Raw genomic sequence first — 22,987 nt, 5'->3', positions numbered from 1 at the left:
ACGTAGGCCTCTAACAAAATAACAAACAAGTATTTGTTGGCAGTAAAGAATATTATTTTTATCTCCACCCAGCTTCTGCTTCATAGTTTGCTGTGAAAGGGCTTCTACCCCTAACTTCAGAGAAGCAAAATTAAATGTGCACTTCAAGCAGGCCAATGGCTCGGAGGTCAGGTCAGAGAGGTGTTTTGCACCTGCGCAGCTCATGAACAGCGTGAAGCAACACAAACCAAGTAAAACGAGACAAGAGAAAGAGAAGAGCCCATAAAGGCAGCATGTTTTAGTACCGAGACCCAGTGACATGGTCATGATGCAAACATCACGGTCCTACTACGATATGAGAGGCAGCTGTTTTTCTTTCTCTCTTTCTTTCCTGCTGTGGATTGTCTCCCTGTAACCTAGAGGTATGTTTAGGAAATATTACTTAAATAGTATCATTCACCATAGCTACCACAGTGCTGTTATCTTACACAGGACATTAAGAAGCAAAAAGCTCTATGCTATTACTAGCGTATAGAGGGACTTCAATACCCATCAATGACAGCAAAACTGTGTCTGTTAAAGAGCAACCTCTGGCCATGGCGACATCTACTCTTTGCCTTTTTGTTGTCTTCCTCATTGAAGCCTGAGTTAAAGACAAAGCAATAGTCTTGGGTTTGGATGTCCTGACCTGGATTGGCAGTATCAGACTTTGGCATTAAATAACTAAGAATGTACGTGTTATCCAGAAAGGGTGATGGCTTTTATACCGATTTTTTTGTTTTTTCTTAAGATTCTTAACACTTACCTATCAGCTGTCTCAATAAATAAAATACATGCTGCTGAATAATAGCATACAGCAACTTCTTGTTTAAAGAATAAGCTCATGAAAGGCCAAGCTAGGATGGTTCAGGTAGAATTGAATATGTTCAGAAAGCAGTCATCTGACATATTAAAATTTTCTAGCTATACCAGGCACAAGAAACACAGAATTCTTTTCTCCAAGCCACTGAAGATTTTATAGAAAATTATCATTAAAAAATTCTTTTTGACTGTGATAGACTTCAAGACCTATCAACTTTTCAAGTTCTTTTCTTCTACTTTCTTATCTCTCTGCTTGATGTCATTAATCACATCCTTCGTGTTTGCGCTGAGTAGCACAGAAACAAGCACAGCTGCACTCTTCACTGAAGTATACCTAAAATCAGCCCAAGAGTCTACCATCTTCTTTCATGCCCGGTATCGATTTATCATTATTTAGCTATAAAAGAAGCAGACGTAGCCACTTGAAGATGCAATTGCTCACAGCTTTGAAGATACCGATATTAGTCCAGATCAAAAAAGTGGGGTCAAGACATGGAGCAGTTCAAGCACCTCTCCCCTTTGGTAAGGATCAGTCTGAGTGCAACACACAAAGGTACATAGCATACAAAAACATTCCCCAAAGCTTCTGCTTCTAGATGCAGACTACAACCCCAAACAGGTAAACAAGTTACTCCAGTCTTCGAACAACTGCACAGCACAAACAGTTCCCTAAAAGAGACATCTCAAAGCACCCCAGAAAGATGCTGGGGAACACAGGCATTTCTCCCATCTCATTTTGTTTGGGCACAGGAGTGGGTGAAGGGTAGAAAATCACTGTATAGGTGTATGATTTCTTTGACTTTTCACCCTCTTTTTGCTAGAATGAAAAACACATGTGCCAGAAAATGTTTGACAGAATTTACACTATTAGATGTTTTACAAACAATTTTCAGATGTCACGATGCAGATGTTATCTATTCAGTTTCCCAAGATGTACAGCGATTATCATGCGTCGGAGTGGCCGATTCAAAACTATTAAGAAAAAAGTCTCTATAACCAATAAAAATGGAAAATTACACGGAGCTTATATATATATCCAGCTATTACCTTACCTTTACAGATTTTGCAGCAACTGTGAGATAAGGGGATCTGTTGAGATTCTGGGCAGTTCAAAGCTGTACAACTGTCTTTTGGAATACGCTGCATTTTGTGGTCCTGTTAAATTGAGGTAATTGATTAATATTGTGAGAGAAGAAATAAAGATAAATTTTAACTTTAGTGGAGTTTTACCACTATAATGCACAAACAAAAACCTGCCTATGCCAAACTCCAGGTACCTTTGAAAACCATTTGTAAGGACAGCGTAGCACAATAAAAGCGTCAGGAATTCCCCTACACTCAAACCTTTTCAAGCGAGCAAAAGTGTGGCAACAGCTCTCATTCTTCTCATGTCTCAGCTGTCAAGCAACTTGCCTCAGAACTTTCTCTTAAAATTATGCCTGCAAGAGTAACAATTATTTCTCAGAAACTGAGGCAGCAGATTCCAGAATCAAGGGTCCTCATAAAGAATACTCGAAAGCAGCTTGTTATTTATGCAGCAAGTAAAATCAAACTTGAGCATCTCTGATCTCAGTGCTGTGGTAGTAACGCTGAAGGAAACTGGCACTGATTCCCTATTAGGAAAGAGAGGTTTTCTCAGCCGAGTTTGGATCAAGCATCTGGAAATGTCCAATGCCAAGATGGTATCTGAATGTCTTCAGGCATTTGGTGCAGGTCACACGCAATCACTGCAGTGTGAACCACATGAAATGCCTGCCTTAGCAATCCGGCTACCACAGATGTGCCACCTTTAGGCTCCCTCAGGCCCTAATTAATGTGTCTTGCAGTGCTCTAGTCATGATACGGCAAAGACAGAAAACAAGGCAACCACATGTTCCTCAGAGGCATCTGCCTTAAAATCAGCAATACAGTTAAAATATGAGCTCACTGAACCCAAGACCCTGTATTTCTGCATGCAAGAAAAGTGCTAAAATCATGCATGTGCCATTGCATGTGTTATTATTATGGGTCTAGCATTTAATTTTAAATCCTCTTTAAGCATGACATATAAAGATGAAGCACGAACACAATGGCCAGTGTCGAAATTACTGCTCAAACTTTACCTTAAACAATCTTGACAGAGAAACCAACCTTAACCTGATAATATAGTAAAGCAAACCAGCCACAGATGTGTTGTATGCCACAACAAGCAAAGCCCAGCAATCCCACAAAATGAAGAAAAAAAACCCTTTTATAAAAATAATATCAGAGTAGTCTGGATTGCATTTAATTCTTTTACAAATTCTAATTTGGAAGAAAATTTTTCATTCATTTGTTTTATAATAGTCAAACACAAAAGTGAGTGCCTATAGCAAGCACAACTGCAGCAGCCAAACAAAACAAAAAAATGTTTAGAATTACATGCAGGCAAAAAGAAGAAATTCCCTACATTGCCCTGATAACATCATTCTAAGCCTTCAAGCATGAAATCAGTACTTGTGCCATTCCTATTAAGTCTCTCCTGAGCTGGAGTCATTAATTATATCCTTTTAGGAGAACTCTGGTAGTAATAAAATAGTGCCCACCTATGACTTCCTAGCTGACCAACACGGTTCACAGTATGTGGATTTTCTATTCTGAATTATCGTTCACAAGGCTGTTCATCAGAAAGTTGTATGTACTTCGGTACTTCAAAAAGCAGCATTTGAATCAACCAAAATTGCTGCTTAATATTTCCTCCAGGACAGTCAGGCACCCCACCAGCAAACAAGTATCATCAACAAAATACAGACTAGCACAGCCAACAGAGGCATTTTGTTCATACATCGCACTTCCAGCTGCAAGAAACACGAGGCGACATAACATAACTTTCGATGGCCATTAATGACATCCATTGACTAATCACAGAATTCATGTCCCAGGTGTCATGCTGAAAACACGAGCTCACAGCCCTGAAAAGCATACGCCTGAATCCAAAATTATTTCTGGCCAGCTTCTCCTTTCCTTTCTCATAAGGGTTTCAAAGCACCTACTCCAGGAATTAAGCTCACAGAGATTAAAATCAAGAGCAGCAAGACAATGGTTCTACTTTGCAAAACATACTTTTTCACAACAGTATGAAAATATTTTGCAATTTCCAGAAATTGGTCCGATAGATAGCTGCACCGTGGCCACAGATGCTGCTCCCCTCTCTTTCTCTGCCCTAGAAATGTGCGCTCAGGTTTTCAGCTCCACGCCACAGCATGGGGCTCTGTAACTGGAGGGAATTCCTCCCCATCCCTCCCCTGGAGAGGCGATGCGGGGCCCACTGCAGCAGTTTGTGCAATTCTCAACCTGCAGCTGTCCCTGGGGTACATTTTGCTCTGAAAATACATTTGTGCCCTGAAGAGCAACTCCGTTCATGCAGCGGGACAAGACTGACTCAGCATCAGGAGTGTTCTGTTTACAAATAAAACAACCACCCTACCCCATTTCCATCACTAGAAACACCAGACACCTGGTGTGCCAGCTCTTTTCCTTCTTTTTCATCTCACTTGTCTTCTGAGAATGATCCTGAATTCCAAATTACGCCCCCATCACATTCGTGCATCTCTCATACCTGAGCACATAATTTTGAACAATAACATTGCGCGTGTATCAATGGAAACATAAGGTAGTCTGCTGGTATTTTATTACTGCTGATGGAAATGATACCTAAGGAGGAAAGAATGCAGCCTGATTGTCAAGCTGCGTAATCAAAGCTTACAGCTACCCAAAGTAAATTTATTTGCAAGATTTGATGCAGAACTCGGTAAGGCAAAATAAACACAGGACCCCTTAGATGCCTTTTTTGTTGCCACTTCCTAAGACAGACCTGTCTGTATTTCAACAGTTTCTTTCAGGGGGACTTTGATATTTCTAACATGCAAGAATTTTTTTTTTCCGTCAACAGAATTCTTACCTTGCACTCAAACAGAACACAGTCCCCTGAGCTTGAATACACAGTTTCTCTTTGTCCTTCAAAGTAGGTTCTGCCTTCAAATACACACACCGCTTCAGGAGAAAATAAAAAAAAAAAAAAGGCACACAATGATTTTTTTCAAAAAGTGTTAGTACTCTGCTTATAGAACTGATACATTTTCTTAAAGATAACTGCATTTAAAACTGAAAAGATTGAATCAGCTGCAAGAATATTCAAACCAACCTGCAGGAGTCTGGATACCACAAGAAAAAAAAAAATTGGAGGAGAAAAAAAAAATGACAGAACCAGAAAAGCACACGTAAGTAGAAGGTGAAGGATGTTGAAGCAGTGATATGGACATCTACTGAGAGGGCAGAAGAGACGTGTCTCAGGTGGTGCCAAGGAAACTACGACTGCCTGCAACTCGGCTTGGGGGTGAGAAGGAAAAGGGAGCTGTGAGAGCAGCGCGAGTGGCGTTAGCAGAGAATCAGTTCCTTGAAGAGGGATGTTGCATGGTGGAGGGTGATCACTGAAGTCACATATTTGTTATCAGAGCCCTTTGATGTTTCATCACCCCCCCCACTTATTTATGTACTTGTATCTTGCTACTCCAATATATGAATTTTATTGTACAGGAACTGACCTTCAGTGACTGTCTTTTTTTTTCCCCCCCAACAGAAGTAGGATCAAGTGACAGAATGATCCCTCCAGGCTTGGTGTTTGCTATGCCACGACTTGGCCCGCTGCCACTCCTGTGCCCCAGCAGTACCGTACTGGGTTTTACAGCAGCGTGCTGACACAGCTCATACTGGATTGCTCATTAAAGTTCTTATTCGGTATTTAAGGGTTACAGAAAACACCTTCACAGCAAACTGTCTTCCTTTTTTTTTTGAATGGGTCCATTACTGCAATTACCTTATGCAAAGTATAAAGGCTAAGTATGTAACTGCTAGGCATAGAAAAGCAGATGTCTGTCTCTGTCGCTTAGGACACAGTCAAGGTTCATCAAGTAAGCATAACCATGAAATAACAGGAGTAGGTTACCACTTCCAAGTTCCAGATTACATGTTAGAGGCCTAATTTGCTAATCATTGATTTGGAGCTGTAAATCAATTATACTACGATTCAGTCACAGAGAGATTTATCTATTCTGTTTAAACAGACTACAGTTTGTAGACAATTTTAAAACATGTAAAAGTACAAGAGGTTTTATTGCATGACCTATATTAATTATCATTACTGCTGTTACTTTCAATTCTCCTTTACTTTTCGCAGCTCCTTGATTTTACAAACTTGTTATTACTTTGTCAGCATGTAAAAAGTCAGCTCTTGGAACTGATGCGATGGGCATAGTGTCAAAAAGGTTTTTTTCAAATTCCAAAATATGAGTTATATCTTATAAAATATAAAGTATCTTGTGTGATATACGCCTGCACAGCACTTTCAAGAAGTAATATCACAGCACGTTGCAACACCCCAAATCCCACGAATGGCAGAGTTTGCAGTCAGATTTAATATAAGAAGTACAGAAAAGAGCCACAAGAGAGAGTCCAGGGGAGAGTCCTGGGGCTAACAGAAGGAGAAAGTTTGTACAACATCCACAAAGAAAGGTCACAAAGAGTCAAAAAAGCTCAATACATGCCTCTCTCCTCTCTCAGGAAACAAGCTCTTCTGGAAGGAAGTATGTGGAAAAAAAAAATCTATATAAATCTTTACTGGGGACTAGCAGATCTTGAATGCAGACAGGACAAGGCATTCATCCAGTCATATATATCACCTCCTATATATTACAGGCCATGACACTAAACTGAAATACTCGTATATTAAGCCCTTTCCCTTGCCCCACACATTTCAACTACATGTGACAGGAAAAGATGAAGTATAGCAATGCCTGAGGACCACACAATGGCAATGGACTGATAACTTAACACATCCTCATGTTTCCAACATGCAGGCTATGGCTGTTCACAGGAAAGGCGAAAGACGCCAGTATCACTGGCATTCTGTTTTAGAAGAAAACACTCTCCTGAAGCCAAAATACTCTTAACATGTGAATAAGATCACCCAGGCATCTTAAAAAAAAGTTTCTGTACTTTCATAGTGTGAATACTATCATGAATCATAGCCCACTGAATCCAGTCTCCTTATCAACAAACCTCTGATTCTTCAGAGAAACTTAGAAAATAACGTACATAGCAAAACCATCAAAAGAACACGTCCAGCCTAGTGTAAAAGTCAGGATCTTATTTCTTGATTCCATCAACAGCCCTCTGAAGCCTTGGCAATTATCATAATGTAGTGATGCAGTATCGGAAACACTTGCTTTCTGCAAGAAAATCAACCCTCCTCCATCAAACCTTGAAAGAAAGAAAAAGTTACAAATTCCAGGGCTGTGAGAGATCGCTCTGCCCAGAGAGCCCTTGCCCTGTCATACACTCAAAGACTGTTTCTCAAAGGCTAGAAAGTGGCAGCACAGTGCACATTTCAAGGTGCTTGTGTGGGTCCCAGAAATTTCAAGCAGTGCTGACTTCCCCACCTCCACACCTTCATATGCCAACACAACACTGGGCCATCATGCAGCTAAGAAAATTACAACTCATTCATTGAATACCCCTAAATAAACATTTCCAACTACTGGATTTTGCTGTGGCTTTGTCAGCAAGGTTATAAAGCCCCCAGGTATCAGGGACCTGCCCATACAGAGTGACCAAACTATGTTTAAGAAAAGAGAAAAACCAACAAGCAGTAAATGCCCAATTGAAAACTAAATTGAAACTAAATTGAAAACCTGTTAACCTGAGTAATCTGAGCACAAGCCCAGGCATATCTTCTTATGGACTGCTGCTCTCACTGACTACGTTCAAAAGGGACATTTCTTCTTGAAATCATCAAAATCAATTCACCTGGATTATTCCTATCCTAACAGTGATCTCTAAAACCTGAAGGATTCCACCATACCTAGACAGTTCCTTCCATTAAAAAGCAGCAAGAACTAAGGTACACTCTGAAGCTCTGATTCAGGTGAGAAGCCAAATGAGTTTCCAAAAAACACATGGGCAGTTCATCTACACCTCTACCAATGGCTCCATGTTTATTTAACAAGACAGATGTCAATGGGTTTAGTGATGATCCAAGTTTGCCAGTGCATGCTGTCTTTTCTTCTCCAGTCCTCCCATAAATGCCTCCTGTTCCTGCTCTCTCATCAGCCCACTCCTCTTCCACTGCCCGCAGAGGATTCATCCTGCCAGACAGCAAAGGGCAGCTTTTCACCCAGCTACCGGAAGGCTCCTGAAAACTTTACTCTAAGATTGTCTGGTGAGGTGAGCATTGCGCACACTTGGAAAGATTTCTAGTAAGACAAAGCTAACTTTCTGCTGCCCCACTTTCCTCCTAAGACAGCGGGACCCATGTCCTAGACAGAACGTTTCTCCTGCCAGCAGCTGTCACAGGTAGTACACATCCCATGATGGTGGTGGTTTGTGTCTTTATTTTCCTTCACAAATAAAGATATTTCAACAACACGAACATCTGGACTAGAACTGTGTAATTGGGAGGTCCAGCAAAGATTTAATTTCTGCTTGGTTAGATGCTTCCCAGGATACTGTGATTAGTTTGTGATTGGTATCTCTCTGGGGAAACATACCATCTTTCATCTCCCTAAGTCCTATCATTTGACAGACTGAGTCACATTCAAGAAATTACCTGATGATTAGTTGTTCCAGAACTTGATAGTTATTGCCTGTGTAGGATTTCATCTACAGCTGAATTACATCAACCATTTCCTCTTGCCATTAAACTTCCATATGACCCCTAGTACCTAAACCAAGGTATATTATTCAAAGCACAGTTTTCTAAGAAGAAACAGGAAGTCCACAAAACCTGCTAGGAAGTTTGACTACCCTTGATATATCTGTATACAGAAGGTGATCAAATATTACGTAGATAGGCATCAGTAGAGGGTCTGAAAAATTGTTAGCAAGGTCTGCTTATACCCCCACCACTAATTTACACAGGTGTAGTGCTTATACAACTATTCCCTGTAGTACCATTTAGCACATTGTGATAACATGGCATCTTCTCCATATTCATCCATCAAAAGGAATCTTTCAGGAGCCCACTGGCTGTTGTGTTTGCTCAGTGAATTATCAACAGTTCATCAAACCATCACTTCTCTTTCACAACTCTTTTTTCTTTCCACTGGCCTCCAAATGACATTTTCCTTCTGCATTTCTTAAAATGTCCATGCAAAATCCATGACCCAGCTAACTCCTGCCTTCCATTCACTGAGTTCACAGTATGTCATTTAGTACATTTTCTCACTTCTTTATTTATCACCTTCACTATCTAGATTGTGTATGCCTTCTCTGAGGAGTGCATGTACGCTTCCCCGTGCTATCTGAGCTGATTTTGAGTCAGACTTATCACCAAGTGAAAGCAGAAAGTTTAGGACATTGGTGAACCCCTCAAACCACTTCATTTTCTTGTATTCATAATTGTCCAATGAGTGGCAGATGTGAAATTTGTCAGCAATTATCAATCTAGCTTTAAATCTGGTCATTAATTCTATGTTGCTGCATTCTTTGTTCACATATGCTGGTTTGGGGGGAGAGGGGAGAGCCCCCCAAAATCAGCATACAAAAAAAACCCCATCTTGTTAATTTAATTTTCCAATGTCCTCCTTGGAATCTCCTTGATTACATTTTCCACTATTCAGAGATCAAGGCTTAGGCATTGTGTAAGTCCCATTAATCCTACTTTGCAAGCTTACACAGTGCAAAACCTCTATGTGGCTTTATCCTTAGAAATACACACAGAGATAATGGTCACCTTTCTTGAATTTCTCTCTCTCTCGACTGCCACGCCATTAGGCACTACTCTCAGCCCTTTCTCATTTATCTTTGCAGGGAATCAGGCATTATTTCTTCTTTGCTCATTTTGTGGAGACCACAAGTTCCTCTGTTACTGTGGTCAGTGAGACTGAAGACTTGTTTTATTTCATGTCATCCCCCTCAACAATTCAAATTATTCCAGATTTCAAGCTGGAAAATATATTGCTAATTTTTCCAGTCAATCACTGTTGAAAAGCTGCATGTATATGCTTCAGCTTCCTCAGCTGAAAAAAGAAAATCTAATTTTAAATTTCCTAATGATAAGGAGTCAATTACTATTTGTACCTTATTTCTTGTTAGCCAGAAAAGCCAAATGTCTGTACTACACTGAAAACAGACGTTGTTCTGCAGTACTTTTACAATCATTTAAGAGCATCTGCAGTGTGAGCCACCTCCAACAATGCTAACGGGCTGCTTAGTCACATTGGCAAGGAGTCAATCTAAAATTATAAATTCTTTCACCTACTTCTCATGTTTCCTATATTTCCATCAACTACTATGGGGAAATGACATAATTCATCTATCCCATGTGTTCTTGCTGGGAAGCATTCCGTCAAATTCATCTAAGCCCTAGAATGAGGGCTCCTTGACGCATCCTTAAAGACTAAAATAGCAATCTGAACACTGAAAAAGCACATCAAAATGTGACTAAAAACTCTGTTGATAGCAGTTCAGCTGAGGCAAATAGACCTGACAGACGAAGTAAAACTTTGAAAGTAGGCTGCAGGACAGGGAGGCTGGGAAAGAGGTCACAACTGATCAAAGCCAATGGACATCACACCGCACGAAGTGAGCATGTGGCTGTCTCCAGTTAAGCAAAGATCCAATCTGGACAATGTGTTTGATGTCGGCTTCTCTAAAAAAATGGCACTATTGCTACCCACATTGCAACTTTAGCTTGGTTAGATACAGCAGCCAAAATATTTCTACCGACAGGCATGCACAACTTTGGCTTTAGAGCAATGCACCATATTCTGCTTGTCAAACAGAACTGGAATATTTTGGATGCTAAACACAGGATTATGAAAACTCGGGCATGACTAATGCGATCAAAATGCCCATCCTTTTTATGCCGAATTAATTATGTTGGCCATCCGATACTCAAACAACTTTCACAGCAAAATGTCAAACAATAAAATCAAATGGCAAGACAAAAGACTTAGAGGGTGTCAAGAGAAGAAAAGCAATTAAGGTTAATATTAATTATATGACCGCTGTATTACAATTATATTAAATGTTTATAAATAGCACAACAGTCTGCAAGACCAAAAGAACTCCAATGCAAACATTACATGCCCGCTTAATCCTCATAAAAGTGTGATTATTATCTGATAATTACCTGAACATTATCTGGTGGACTCCTTATGTAAACTATTCACAATAGTAGTGACATAGTTACATCGTAGTAAAGATTCAAATAGATATTTTATCAAATGCTGACAGCTACTAATGACAGGGAAATATCTGCTTCAGTTCCACCTTCTCTCAGCTGGACTGCTAGGCAAACTCTAAAAGGTGCTTTTCTGAAAACTTTGTTAAGAGAAAAATGTTGCAGTGTAGAAAAATAAATAGGCGCCTCCCTAAAACCCCTTATACTTCGTGACATGCTTAAACTTGCACACACACCCATCAGAAAGCCTCAAGTCCCAGGGATCCATATGGAAGATTAAATCCAGTTCATTGATTAGGACTGAGTGTTGGGAATTTCTGAAAGCAAGGAAGAACTGTTAAGGACCTGCACGCTTTTGAGTCACTATTTTAAATCTATGAGAGCTAAACAGTTATCACCCATCAGCATCAATTTACAATGTAAAAAGCAGGTTGCCTTCTCCATTGCCACATCCTAAGACCACCCACGGATATGACGGGAGGATACTTACTCCTGCCTTAACAGCCCTTACATGGGGGTAGCTGTTACTCTGCTCCACAGATGCTAAAAACAGGGCAGGGGGGAGAAATAAAACATTTGGAGATACTACCCCCATTTTTGCCCAGACTTGCCACGGAAAAAATAGCGTGCAGCAATGATGCGTAACTTTCAAAGACACATTTTTGCACATGACTAGTGAGATGGCTGCTTTCTGCAGCCTTGTGGACACAGATCATGTGAGCATATTCAGTAAAAGGCCAGTACCTCTGTATGGCAGCACCGTCAGAGATTTTGACGGTTTCATTTGACAGCATTAAAAAACATCCTATGCAAACAGCAAAACTACTCACTTCACCACAAAATAGTAAATCTGGCATTTATTTGCATGAAAATAACTTAGAAGTGACATTTCCTTGCTCCCAAGCCATAGTGGTTCCAAACAGCTTCTGCTCCAAAAAATTTGCCACATTATTTAAGCACCTGCAGCTACACCCATATCTGAGTGACTGTCAGGGATCCTGCTGATGATCCCATTCTCCACCGGACTCTCCTTGGCCCAGAACAATTTCCACAGAAGCTTTAGCTAGAAATTCTGCACTGTGACTTTGCTGCACCCACCTCCCTGGCGAAGTCATGACTTCTTGTGACTTGGCAGCATGTAGCTCCATTTCCCTGTGTTTACTTTCCTAAGAAAGCCAAGTGCTTTCACTTCCTCTACAAATGGCAGCCCCTTGTTAACTTGGATATTACAGTAATAGTCACGTATGCCTTATCTGCATAATGGCACAGGCCAGTCTAATGCATTTAGACATTTCCAGGAGTGGATTAGTGCACAGATGGAGCACCACATCTATAGCTGCTGTTAGATCTCAGTTCTTTCAAAGCACCTGCATCTAGGTCTTTACAGGAACTGAACAGGGTTTTAGGCTCCCAACTCTTCCTCCACCCATTTTCATGCCCGCATAAGGAATCTGCCCATCCTCCCGTCCCTCTTCTGAGACCCATCATCCTCCTCCCTCACTTCAGCCAGAATGACAGGATTAGTTGGCATAATCACAAACACTCCAGAGAACTCTACTTAATGTTCTTAAGCTAAGTCCTTAGCATTAGTTCAGCAAAAGGTTTTTAACACAGACAGCAAGGTAAACACATTTTTGGAAATCTTGATTAAAGTCAGTAATGCAAATCGGCTTTCCAAATTTGTTATATACACACTCTCAACATTCATTATCAAATAGCATTTAATCAAAAACTAATCTAAAAAAAATCAAGTGCTACCAATAGTTGGAAATTTTCAAAAGACAACTTTAAATAGAAGCCTAGGTACTTCTAACATAACACCCCTGCTTCTCAAGGCTGCCAGGAGTTACTATTACCCATTGCGCCCTCCCAAACAATACAGTGCTTCATGTCCAAAGTCAGTTCAGGATTTGGAATAATTAAAAATGTAAAAGTAGCTGGAGCAGATGTTCACAGGTTCTGTTTTGTCATAGCTAATTTCTCCAGGGTGCATCTGTTGATGCTCCAATCCAGTCAAAGAAAATCAGTAAGCTGGAGTTCATAGCAGCTATTAATGGGACTATTACTTTTTTGTTTGGGAACTACATCAATGAGGGAAAGCCTTAGAGTCACTGATAATACAAAAAAAAAAAAAATTATATATTATATCTATGTTAACACTCCTCTCATCTTCAGGGGGACCCTTCCAGACAAACATTAGACTCAGATTTCGCGTGCTTGTACAACCCAGTGTGTTTGTCTATATGGGGCAGTAGCATATGCCAGTCCTTAGGAGAGCTGCAATACGTTCACCTTACTGGTACGTCAGCCAACTCACTTTTTTCCCTTTTCCTTTGTCTACCACCACCTTTGTATGGAAACCAATAATCAGAAAGTACAGTTAAAAAAAGGATTTCACTTCATTTCATTAGCATCAAACCTGCATAAGGCAAAGTACAATTCTGCAATTTCACTGGCACAGAAAAGAAATAGGTGCATCTTTAAATGCAATTCATTTCATTACCAAGAATCTCAGAAGTGACTGGAATGGGTTAAATAGCATTAAGATAAAATGCTTAATGAATCTTATGAAACCTGTTCTCAGTGTTTTTTCATTTTTTCAAGCTCTTGAAAACCTGAGAGAAAAATACCACTTGACAGGTAAGAAATTTGGGGTGTTGTCCTGGCAAGAACAAGTACTGTCTTTCCTGTGGAACAATCTAGTTTTGTTAGAAGGAACTTTACTGGGACTGAGAAAATTAATCCACCTGTGATCACATTACCTCAATACATGGGGAGTGCTTCAGTATTTCCATGAGAAATGTGAGGAACAAATAACCATAATGCTAGAAACGTGCTTTGAAGACATAATATAACTTTACTACAATACTGAATTATATTGAAAACTCAAATTAGTTTCTTGTTCCCCTTCCCTCTAAATTCTGTTGCTCTAAGAGCTAAAACAATGGGAGCAAACATCTTGAGAGAAAGAAAAAAGAAAAAAATTGCCCTCAAATCTTGAATAAATATCAGTAACTCAGCACGTACATTTCCTGCAGGACACAATCCTGACTATGAAAACAAGGCATCACCCACACGGCCAGCAGCTCCAGGTCAGAGCTCATGAACGTCTAGCCAGGAGCTCAGAGACGCACCTGAGAGAGAAGCCTGACAGAACAATGACTCATTTATTTCAGTTTTCCCTTACTCTCCCCAGATCTTTGACTCTATATCCAGTGTCTTATCTCTTCTCTTACACTTAAATCATCAAACCCTGCAGAATGAAGGACTGTCTTTTGCGTGTGCAGTAACTAGATTGATGGCTCTTCATAACAGCAGGGTTTAGAAGGTACCTTAATACAAATAATTATAGTGATAACAAGTACAGCTACTTAAACAAATTTGTGCACTGCATCTACCTACTTCCAAGTCAACCATGGTCTGCTAAGAACATCACTCTAAACAGCAGCACCCAGTTTGTTTTGCAGTATGATCTTCAAGCTTTTGCGGGGGGGCAGGGGGGAATGCAAACGGCTGTCACTCTCCAAAGGAGAGTTTCTTCTGTTCCACAAAATATTTTATTTCAACAACCACATTAGGATTTTATTTAACAGACCTTGTGATCTGTCCACATACGTTTAGAAGAGGTTAGACTTCAAAACATGGAATTTTATTGGCATGAACGAAGGACGGGGCTCTTGCTGTCCCTGATCAATTGTCAGCAAGAAAGAAGAATGATTGGGACTTGCTTTAAACAGTACTGGTAAATAGCTTCCCAGATGACGAATGATGCAAGCTACACACAGACCAGTTTCACAGTACAGCAGAAGCCAAGGTGAGGACTTTTAATCTGTTTGCCCACACTGTAAGAATCGACCTATTACTTCTATTGAGTTTTCACGGGACTCAAAATGTCACACTGAAAACAGGAGCAAAGGTGCAAATGTGTGAATCAAGATGGTTGAACTGATGCATGAAAATGAGGATGTGATTCTTTTACTTATGTGTCTATTTTAATTTTCTATTTTTAAAATGTATTCACTTATTCCCATATTTCTTCATAGCAACTCTGCCATAAGATACTGCAAAATCAGTAAAATGAAAAATTTGTGCTTAGGTGCTCAAGCCATACTACCAACTCTACACATACAGAGCCACAGAAGACCATGGACAAATTTAAGCATTCTTGAAGTCATATTCTACCACTATTAAGAAGCCTGTCCGAGAACTTCACAAAAACCATATGCAAGATTGTTATCTCTTCTATGCTATACTCAGATTTGATTTCTCATTTAGGTGCCCTGAGGATCTAACAAAGCTTCTAGATACGGCATGAAACAAACTCCCTCTTCAAAAGCTTGGAAAACATGTCAAGAGAGGATGCTGCACTTTGGTGACTATGAATATAACCTGAAGAAACATCTTAAGGAAATAATACCTGAATTTACATCTCTCTGTCAAAGTAATAATGATATAGGGAGAATCGTGGCAGTTCATCTTCCCTACCTTCAAAGTATTTAAAGTACTTCCTCACTAGAAATAACAGGTATATTCCTATTTTCCAGATGAGTTAAGCATATTTTTTTCTTTGCTTTCAGAATAGCAAAAAAAGAAAAAAAAAAAAAAAACCAAAACCTGATGATTGAAACCAGGCACTTCCTTCCCCAATTTATTACATCAAACAACGATGTCACTGTAATACCATTCTAATACTACTATATATAAGTATATACTGGCCATCAGAAATAAGCAAGACAAAAAAGCTCTTCTTCACCATAATAGTTTATGACAGAGAAGAACAACAAACCTAATAATATCTTCAAATTTTATTCACCTGTTAGGAAAAATATCTAGATGTTAAATAATTTTAAGGGGTTTTAACCAGATGTCATAAATTATAAATAAAATGAAATCTGGGAAACCAGTCAAACTTATACTTGAAAAAAGTTTACATAAACATTTTCCAAGAGCAAGTATCAGAATTTTCATTTCCAAGCAGAAAGTTACAGAAATCATTTCAACAAGTAGTAGGAAAAAAAATACTAGTCAGCTACTCTGCACAGGAAGGCTTAGAATGATCAACTGCCCTCCCAAAAAAATGGACAGAGCTGCCTCCTTAGTGGAAACTGGTACCAAATAAAACTCCCCCAAAAAAGCAAAAATTCATAAAAACACTCTCTACTGGCAAAGATGCAAAACAGTGATACAAAAACATGAGAATCACTGTAGATACAGCACTGTGCCTGGTACAGTGAAGAAAGCAAGTAGCAGAAACTCTTCAAATAAAGAGGACTGCAGTGATTGTTTTGAAAGGAACAGATGAGGAAAGTATGAGAAAGGACTGTTACACCATTTCTGCTGAGATTTCAATTTCAAAGTTGTGTCTCACATGGGACAAAGTGGCCATTATTTGAAGCTGAATATATTTTATGAGCTGACAGATGTAGAAACAGTGATCAATAACAGCCTGGAGGTCTATACATCACACTTCAGACATCTGCAAGTGATGGCTAAGAGAATTAACCAAGCAGTAGAAGGCTTTATTCACTACACGTTTCCACTGAAAAAACTTCAAACTTCTGCAGTCCAAAAGACTGAAAGCCACTGGTTTAAATCACTACTTTTACAAAAAGACAAATAAAGGATAGCAGGATACATCATTTTATATTAATCCCACTGAATCAACTTCACTCATATTTTACCATCCCTTCCTTAGACTGCGAGTTAATAAGATCACACTATTGACAGGTTTGTGGTGGGGGCTTTTTCAGTATTTTATTTATTGAGTTTCAGCCTTCATAACCTTCCCATTTTTTCACATGACTAGACACTGTCAGAGAATTGTATGCATGCCTTCTTTTACAGTCCCATGGCTCCTACCAGTGTCTCCCCTAGGCCAACTTCCACCCAGCTGACCCTTGTCAATGTGGCAATCTCGTTATGAGCAAGAGTACGTCAGGTGCAAACTGGTCTTTGAAAACTGCACAGATCTCAACAAGGCATGAATCTCATTTGGTTGATTGGTTGGGTTTTGGTATTTCGCTCTATTCAGCTCCATGAAGTGCTCTCTGCCTCCAATTTGTTACTTTCCTGTGACCTTGTCCAAAAACTACAGTTTTGGGGGTTTCAGCTAAAACCACGTTCTGCTCTTTTCAGAACACATGCCCATTAAAGATCATTGTACTACAGAAATTTGCAAGACCTACAGAGGAAAAGCTCCAGGCAGACACTAGAATATCAGCTACAAGCTGCTGATTAGGCAATGTGCTCCTGGGTATGGGACAAAAAAAACCGAAACAAAACAAAACCAACCCACACTCCAATGATGCAGGTGCAGTGACATTAGCACATCACTGGTGAGAATAAAGCTATTGAAATCAATGCATAGCCATGTGACCACCCACATATCCCAGGTGATTTTTGTAATTAAAATAGATCCAGAATTTTTAAAATTATTATTTCATAGCCACCTAAGTAAATTTTGGTGAAATCAGCATTACTAAAGTCAGCGTAGTAACTTATTAGAGACTGGAACGCTGCCAATCTGTCCACTCCCAGCTGTCTGTAAGCCAAAATATTCACATCTAACATATGTTAATGTTTTATTTGCACTGGAAATAAACTAAAATAATAATACGCTGCAGGTATTTTATATTTTGTGAACTCCCTGGTAAGTACATAATGAAAAAGGAATGGAAAAGAATAGATTCTTTTCCCAGACAGTGTCAACAAAATAGGTTATGAGAAATGCAGGGGAGAGCAGAGCACAGCCTACAGCAAAATTTCCCATGTAAAAAAATATTTTTAATTCTCTACCAATAAAATTACCAATATTATGTTTCCAATTTCTTCTTTAGTGCAGATTGCTACACATTCAGTGTAATGCATTTTAATGAACAAGGATTTTCTTAAGCATACTTTATTTTATAATTCATTCCTCAGGCACACAGTAAGACTAAAACTAGGTAACTTTACCATTAACTGGAATTCTCCCCATCTACTGATACATTGCCTCCAGATCTAGAGTCTTCCAGTGGAGTTCCATAATGCATGGGGTCCAGAATAGCTAAAAAGCAACTCACCTAGGAGGGAGCCACACTTTGATGCATGAAAAGTCTGATTGAGGCACAGCGCACCAACTCCCCCAGTCCTCCTCCGCTAGCACAGAACAATGAAATTCAAAAGACTTGGGGAAGGAGGAAAGGAAACATAGAAGCAAAATATTCTGAGAAGTCCAATTAATGTAAACTGTATTTCAATTTACTGTAAGCTGCATTTTAATTTACACAGAACAAGAGAGATATGAGGAGTGAGTTTCCTGCTCAGAAGGGAACCACGAGTGAAAAGACTCAGTGTTTCCCTTCTGATGGAGGTACACTGCCCAGCTTACAGAAAAAAAAAGCTCACTGGGGACTACAAACTCTGCAGCAAAAAGCTCCTGACAATTCTGCAACTGGATATCTAATGGATATAAACCAAATATATTGCTATGGTATAAAAATTGTTTGAAAATTTCTATAGCTTTACCATGGAAAATATAGCAGAGACTGGACAGCTATGGTCAAGAGTGAGATCAGCCTTGCCTACCAAAGCCAAGGAGTCTTTCCACTGTCTTCAGCTGCCTTTGAGTTCAGCACAGGAAAGGCCCCAAAACATTCTTAGAATGTCTCAGTGCTCAGCTTCCTAAGATGTTACGCTTCCCAAAGACGAGAAGGCTCTGAGGAGATCTTCCCAATGTGTGCAAATGCCTGATGGAAGGGAATGAAGAAGAGGGAGCCAGACTGTCCTCAGTGGTGCCCAGTGACAGGACAAGAGGCAATGGGCATGAATTAAAACACATGAAATTCCATTTGGACACAAGAAAGCACTTTTTTACTGTGAGGGTGACCAAGCACTGGCACAGGTTGCCCAGAGAGGTTGTGGAGTCTCCATCTGTGTAGATATTCAAAAGCCATCTGGACATGGTCCTGGGCAACCAGCTCTAGGTGGCCCTGCTTGAGCTGGGGGGTTGGACCAGATGACCTCCAGAAGGGCTTTCCAACCTCAACCATTATGTGAGACTCTGAGACTGTAGGAGCTATGTTGGATTCACAAATGACACGTGCATCACTTATGCTTTTCCACTACAGCTTTGTAAATCTAAAATAGCTCCACTGACTTTATTGACATACATGAGTTCAAGGATACAGTTCCTTCCCTTCAAAAGTATTTATTTGAAAAATTATTTGTGTTGTATTTCTAAATTAATAAAAATACTGCCTTTCTTTTGAAGACACAGAGTTGCAAAGTAATAAAATGGTGCAAGGAGGCAGTACAGTGTAATTCACGTCTGTAGTACAAGTGTGTATACAATGCTTTTTTCCTGTCATCATAATGTGATAATATCATTGAATGTGATTCAAAAGCCTGAGAAACAAGGTTGATGTGAATCATTTCAGCCTGGAAAATCCACAGAAAGTGGAGGCTGAACGGACACTATTCTGCTAAATGCTAAATAACATTCAGAAGTTCTGCATGCTGACTACAGGAGTTTGTAATAAATAACATGGTTCTAGGAAATAACCCAGTGCCGGCTATATTCCAGGTAACTTTTAGTACTATTCTAAAGTAGGCTAATTTATCTGATGTTTCATATTAAAAAAAAGATCTCTAAATAGCAGAATTTATGCTCTACTTGCACTTGTATCTTTAAAAAGCCACATATAAATATTTATAATCAAAAAGCAACTAATCTTTTGCATTAGCCAGAATGTTGCTTCTCCTTTATATCTTAAAGTATGCATTTTTTAAAAAAGCTACGATAAATGACTAATCATTGCTTCACTGCTAAAAACTGCCTCTTCTTCCTCCAGTACTGATGCCTGCTCTGTTGCCCTGAGCCTGCTGGCTGCCCTGCAGCCCTCAGGCCCATGCTGTGCCCCAGCCAGCCAGCTGGAGCAGCTCTTTGGTTTCCAGACTGCCCCTTCTTCTGATTTACTGCATAAGATGGCCTGTTCAGTCAGCACTCACTAATCTTGTCATTCAATCATTTCTCTGAGCTGTAGCCTCTTCTCTGTGCCACAATGAATGCAGGAGAAGCTCCTCCGGCACTTCGGTGAACGAGGCCAGGGGCTGGCATGCCACAATGCCACCAATGCACATTACCTAAGGTGGCAAGACGGTGCCACTCCTTCAGCCCAAAATGAGGGTGGCAATTTTGTGAAAAGATTAAACTTAGTGAGCAGCACAGGCTTCAATCCACCTGGATAAATTGTAGAATCATAGAATCATAGGTTGGAAGGGACCTCAAGGATCTTCTGGTCCAACCTTTCTAGGTAAGAGCACAGTCTAGACAAGATGGCCCAGCACCCTGTCCAGCTGAGCCTTAAAAGTGTCCAATGCGGGGGAGTCAACCACTCCCCTGGGGAGATTATTCCAATGGTTGACTGTTCTCATTGTGAAAAATTTCCCTCTCATGTCCATTCGGAATCTCCCCAAGAGCAACTTGTGTCCATTCCCCCTTGTCCTCTCCATGTAACTCCTTGTAAAAAGGGGGTCTCTATCTTCCTCATAGCTACCCCTTAAGTACTAGTATGTGACGACGAATTTCAGAGGAAGCTTAATGAATATTCCTGAAGTTTCTAGGTAAGAATTTTGCACTCTTGCTGATGGTCAATTGCCGTGCAAATGGGAAGCAGATGAGCTTTCACAGCTTCTTCTCTCTGTGTCGGCAGGGCTACCAGTGCTGGAGCTTGCAGAAGAGTGTGTAGCTTTGGGGAAAAATCAATGCATTAAGAAGAGCAAAAGGTAGAATCTTCTTCATTTTAATTATAAATTTAAAAGTGTCTGTAAGCTAGCAAGACAGACCACTGCATCAGAAACCCATGCATGTTGTAAGAGCTCCCATGTCCATATTTGTGTTTTAATTATTTTGTTCAAAAATCCTTCCCAACTTATATAACCCCTCTATATGCTTTCTCTCCATGCTTGCTAGCAACAGAAGTGTGAGCTGATCCAACACAGCCCTATGCTGCTCACAGTTGCTTAAAATACTTGTGTTAGAGTGTGGATTTGGCTACAATGCACCAGAAAACTAACAAATGTCCTGCTTCCAAAAAAAAAAAAAAAGTGCATGGAAAAAATCACAACCTGCAGATTTGAACATACCGACTCAGACTTTAACTTCCACTGAAATCTGCTGGGATAGATTTAAATAGTTTGGGCTTAGGTCTATAAGTATCTGCAATGTCACTGGAAGGAGGACAGTGATGAGAAGAGAGCAATTTCTTCCTGGGCATCCGTCTTTGATGATGGGAATTATTACTGTGCCATATACTGGTACAAATATCACTTTGGGCCTTAAAAAATGAAAATCAACTAGTTTGTAAAAATAAGCCAGCTCCATTAAAAAAAGTACATATATCACATAGCTATTGGAAACGATGCCTTAGTGTTAATACACCAACTAATAAAAAAGTTACCATAAAAAGAATTGCTGACCAAGTAGCGATTGTCTCAGCTATGAAGACATTGGCAGTCCTTCCACAATTCACTTGAATAAACTCATCCTTGTACTTTTTAAGCCAAGTCCATGGTCTAAAGCAATACTTTATAGGGTCAGTAGGGGAGCTTAATCTCTCCCTGATTCGTATCAGTGCCTATCACCACACAATGCATTTGTCTCTGCAGAGGAGAAAGAATTTAATGATCTCTTGCACTTACCTTCTCAGATAGGTTTAAAATTGCATTGGGAATAGAAAAGAAAGCAGTCTCTGCTTTCCAGCTCCAAACAATTCCCCACAGGAAGCTCCCATTGATCTAAGTATGCTCTGGTAGCTTGACTGGGTTTTGTGTTGAATACCTTGTCCAAAGCTGACACATATATCCAACACATTGGCCAATTTATGTGCCTTGGAAGATCATTACTTCTTTTAGCCCATTACAGCTAATAGAAAACACAACGATAATTTGCATGCATTGCCATTCCTTATGCTAGCAGCATCGACCTTCACACCAGACAAAACAGAACAAGTTGTCTGAATGTCCTCAAACAAAGGTAGAGAGTAAGGGGAGAAGGTCAGGGTTTGTTGCTATTGTTTTCTTTTGGCTTACAAGAACCAAAGTCAAAGCAATATCAGTTAAAAACAAAAACAAAACTTTCCTTACTAAGTGTTCTTCTCTGAACTAAATATTTAAGAAAAAACATGAAGAGTCAGTTGTGCTGAAATTCCTCAAGTGTTGAAAATGTCATCAAATGCCATACAACAAAGCTGCACAACCCAATATTTAAATTCTGGGCTGGGCTGAAGTTCATTTCCTAGATATAAGGAAGAAATTTTTTATGATGAGAGTGGTGAAACACTGGAACAGGTTGCCCAGAGAGGTTGTAGATGCCCCATCCATGGAAATATTCAAGGTCAAGTTGGAGGGGGCTCTGAGCAACCTGATCCAGTTGAAGATGTCCCTGCGCAGTGCAGGGGGGTGGACTAGATGACCTTTAAAGGTCCCTTCCAATCCAAACCGTTCTATGCTTCTAAGGTTCTATGTTCTGTCTTGAAACAAATAGTGAATGCAGCTAAAGAACAGTATATTAGGCATCACTTTTTATCAGCATTTATGATTGATTGTTCAACACTAAGGATAGTGCCTCCTTGAGCAACACATCCTAATTAGCTGCTTACCCAATTATAAGCCATCTGTGTTCGCTCTACATAATCTAGTCACATGCCACATCCCCTGATATTATTCTAAGAATTGAGAGCAAAAAAGTTATTCTCAGAACCTATCCAAATGGAGGAACTCGGCTTTTAGCCCTCGAGCAAGAACTGTGGTCAATGAGCACGCTGACCTCAATCGGCTCAGACCTTGAGCTGAAGACGCCAAGAGGACAGGATACAGCTGGCACATATATATGAACTCAGTGACAACTCAGCATTTCCACTAAACTGGCCTGGAGAACAAGTGAGGGTCCTGCCGTCTCCACTTGCTGGA

General features: G+C 39.9%; 1 protein-coding gene across 1 annotated transcript in view; it reads right to left on the bottom strand.

Moving 5' to 3' along the window:
• NELL2 (neural EGFL like 2) overlaps positions 1 to 22,987 on the bottom strand; it is a 171,359-nt gene that overhangs the window by 89,350 nt on the left and 59,022 nt on the right. The window contains exons 9-10 of the mRNA XM_009642290.2: positions 4,760 to 4,851; positions 1,893 to 1,995 (exon numbers count right to left, since the gene is read on the bottom strand). Coding sequence (XP_009640585.1) covers positions 1,893 to 1,995; positions 4,760 to 4,851 — 195 coding nt within the window. The remainder of the gene's footprint in view (positions 1 to 1,892; positions 1,996 to 4,759; positions 4,852 to 22,987) is intronic.

The sequence above is a fragment of the Egretta garzetta genome, unplaced genomic scaffold, assembly GCF_000687185.1.
Source record: "Egretta garzetta isolate BGI_Z169 unplaced genomic scaffold, ASM68718v1 scaffold420, whole genome shotgun sequence".
Taxonomy (NCBI): Eukaryota; Metazoa; Chordata; class Aves; order Pelecaniformes; family Ardeidae; genus Egretta; species Egretta garzetta.
The sequence above is the reverse complement of the archived record's forward strand: the minus strand, read 5'-3'. Positions and strand labels throughout refer to the sequence as shown.